This window comes from Lepeophtheirus salmonis, chromosome 8 (assembly GCF_016086655.4).
Source record: "Lepeophtheirus salmonis chromosome 8, UVic_Lsal_1.4, whole genome shotgun sequence".
Classification (NCBI taxonomy): domain Eukaryota; kingdom Metazoa; phylum Arthropoda; class Copepoda; order Siphonostomatoida; family Caligidae; genus Lepeophtheirus; species Lepeophtheirus salmonis.
Window position 1 is genome coordinate 7,833,553 of NC_052138.2, and position 3,540 is coordinate 7,837,092.

General features: G+C 30.2%; 1 protein-coding gene across 1 annotated transcript; it reads left to right on the forward strand.

Annotated features, from left to right (window-relative positions):
* The first annotated feature begins 2,306 nt into the window (after positions 1-2,306).
* Positions 2,307-2,953, forward strand: LOC139904679 (cuticle protein 8-like). The gene is made up of 2 exons (XM_040718493.2): positions 2,307-2,335; positions 2,407-2,953. Exons 1-2 carry the CDS (start codon positions 2,330-2,332, stop codon positions 2,881-2,883), a joined length of 483 nt encoding a protein of 160 aa, XP_040574427.1. The 5' UTR covers positions 2,307-2,329; the 3' UTR covers positions 2,884-2,953.
* The last annotated feature ends 587 nt before the right edge of the window (positions 2,954-3,540 follow it).

Sequence of the window (3,540 nt, forward strand, 5' to 3'; positions counted from 1 at the left end):
ATGCATATGGTTACATAAGGAATAGACTATGAAATAAGTCTTCCATGTACTTATAAATCTATGTTCCATTAATTTAATAATAAATCTTCCAATAAATTTTTTAATGTATTTATCAATATTATTACAGGTTACGCATGTATTTTTATCTCCATTAATAAATTATTCCTGTTTGTCACGCAGGGTTAAGATATTTTCAGTCATTCATGTTTTTTTGCATGTATTTTTGACGCGCATCAATCCTTTATGCCCGTCAATCATTGTCTTGAATTTTAGCTTTAACTACCGAGTTTGATCAAATTTGAGTTTTTGACTATTGAGTCAAGTCCAGTACGAGTAAAATCATAAAGCAAAGAAAAATGTTTGTATTTTTGATTGAATTAATGAAATCTATGTTCAAGAATAGGGTATGAATAAAGTAAAAAATTATATAGAGTCTGCTAGGTGGTCTGATATTCTGTAGTTTAGGCGTATAACAAAAATAAGCTAAAGCTGAAATTCAATCATAGCAACCTTTTATAATAAGGATTTACTGGGATGATTGTGAGTTTGTCTCTTGTGGATAATTCAGGAGGGGCTGGAAGAGACACTTGGAGTCGATTATTGGACTGAATGATAAGGCCAAAATATCAAAAAAAAAATAAAGTGCCTTATAAAAGAAGATGTGATCTTTTCCTGTCTCAACCCTAAGTCAAAGTTTCTCAATTTGTTTACAAACTAATGAAAGTAAACAACGCTTATGCCTCATAAAGTCAGTTTAACTACATCTATAAGGAAGTCAATCACACTAGTCACACTAGTCAACAAAAATGTGCCCCTAATTTGTTTTACCTGGAAAAACATGAAAATTACCTCTAGTACATGGACTGAAAAGTCCAGGCTTCGCGAGTAGATGGTGCTATTTTTTTAAAATTCAGCTCATTTACAGTTAGTATCGACCCTCCAAAGACAGCTATCAAAATTATATGTGAATTTCATCTTAGTTTGTGAGTTAAAGAGGAAAATGTGACTTGTAAGGAATTATATATATCATATTATTATTTGTTACTAAATATTCTTTAACTATATCAAAGGATAAATGCGCCCGACAAGTTGTATTTATATTATTTTTACCTTCAAATATTTTTTTTCATTAGACTTCAGATTATAAATATTTTTTTTCTCTAAACAATGTATATACTTGTTATAGTAAATTAAGTCATTTTTAGAAATGTCGGAATAATCTCCTAAATACATCTTTAATATTTTAAAATGCAAAATAAAAATTTAAATTTGACGTTTAAAATAGCAATATACTTCATAAAATAATCTGTTCAAAAATATTTTATTAACCTATTGAAATTTCTAAATTCATATAATTATAGTAATTAATTATTAATTAAAAATTAAGATTTTAAAAATAAAAATATTTGAAGAGGCATCTATGTTTTTAACATACCAAACTATTACAATTCGAATGTTTGTGTAAACTGTTTTCTTTTTCTGACGGTGCCAATTATTCCTTCACTATATGTATTTTATGAGTCAACATATATACCCAATTTTGATGATAAGTATTAGATTGGTCAAAATAACTGATTAAACTGCAATCTTATCAGTCATGTATGAATTAATTTAGTCAGCTGTAGCACCAATCATTATTCAACTCTTGTAATTGTTCAATATATCTGAAATGTCGTCTACATATTTCACAATTCCTTAATATTTAATCTCGACTAACTCTGTCAATATCAACATCACAGTATTTTTATTTATCTACATTATCGTAGATTTGCATAAATAGAAATAAAATATAAATTTTTTATTCTGTTTTTCTATTTTGAAATAGTCTAATATACATTTTTCTAACTTAAAAAAAGAATTAAAACTTAATTGGCGTTATTTTTTTGTTATTTTAGGAGAAAATTTTCAATTATAATGCAACTGCATGTTGATGTATGTAGTTCTAAAATCAGCTCAATATATCATTTCCACTTTATGAGTAAATACTTTTACTCGTAAAAGGAAGAAACTATTATATCATAAAAATGAGTATGATATAATTGTTATTATGAGATAGTTGTTTCATTGATTAGTTTCTCAAAAAGGTATTTATTGTTAGTAATTAACAATTTGACATAGAATATCGACTAAGATAACTATGGAGAGGAAGTGAATTTTTCTCCCACAAAATAACTGCGTCAACATATCGTAGTGTTGCCCTGTTGCACTACACGCCCTACAAAAATAAAAAATGCGTTTGTGGTTCTATTTTTCCTCTTAAAAAAATGCGTATAAATACTCAAAGTATCAAGACTAAAAATATTAGTTTTTTAACTCTAATTCAATCAACATGAAAGTAAGTAACAATGGGAAAGCAAATCCTCAAATTTGAATAATAAATTGACCATACTTTATTTTTCTTGACAGTCCTTCATTGCCTTATCTGCTCTTTTGGCTGTTGCCATGTCCGCTCCCGCTGATCCCTACAGACCAGCTCCTTACCATCCAGCTCCTGCTCCTTATCATCCTGCTCCAGCCTACAAACCCACTCCTTATCACCCAGCTCCTTCCTACAAGGAAGATCCCGCCGTCTACCAATACCAATATGCCGTCAGTGATGAATATGCTGGACTCAACTTTGGAGCTGATGAGGCCCGTGATGGATACTCCACCCAAGGAAAGTACTCTGTTGCACTTCCTGACGGTCGCATCCAAACTGTGTCCTACGACGTTGCTGATGCTTACTCTGGTTATGTTGCTGACGTTACCTACTCTGGAGAGGCCAAATACGAGCCATACCACCCTGCACCATCTCCTTATAAGCCTGCTCCCGTCTACCATGCTGCTCCAGCTCCCTACAAGCCAGCTCCCGTCTACCACCCTGCTCCCGTCTACCACGCTTAAGCTTCATTCTGATAATATTTATTAGTTTACTTATTTATTTTTAATGCTAAATAAATTTATTTCAAACTAATTTGATCTCTTTAGTCATTAATGTAACATGTAAAAAAAGTTTTCTTATTTTTCGAATGCTCAAGTGGTGTTTAATGATTTTATACCGTGATTAATCAGTTTTCAATACTCAGTATTTAGAGTGAATTTACATATAATTTACACTTATAGTTTTTTCATAGAAAAACAGAAACAGACACTCTATTTTTAAGGATCAGTCATTGAATTCTAGAGTCAAAGAATGTTGACTTATAATTTTCATTCCACACAAGGGGAATCCAAAACAAAGGATGGGTTAAAAAATGAAAAAAATATAAATATAGTTTCAAGGTCAAAACTTCATGGATGATCCAAAAACATTATTTTTTCAATTTTCTTAATTACTAACTTGATTTTTTAACAGTTTCAATTATTCTTTGGTATAAAAACAGTTACAATAAAATACCATCCTGTATTTACGTGTAACTTAATAAAAAGCTACGGAATTTTGAAATGTCAAAATAGATTCCAATATTACCAGACAGGCTATTATTTGCGTTTGAGGCAAACCAGTTGTTTTGAAAATTGTCTATATTTTGGGCGTGTTAAAAAAAAAAACTGAATCTCAAC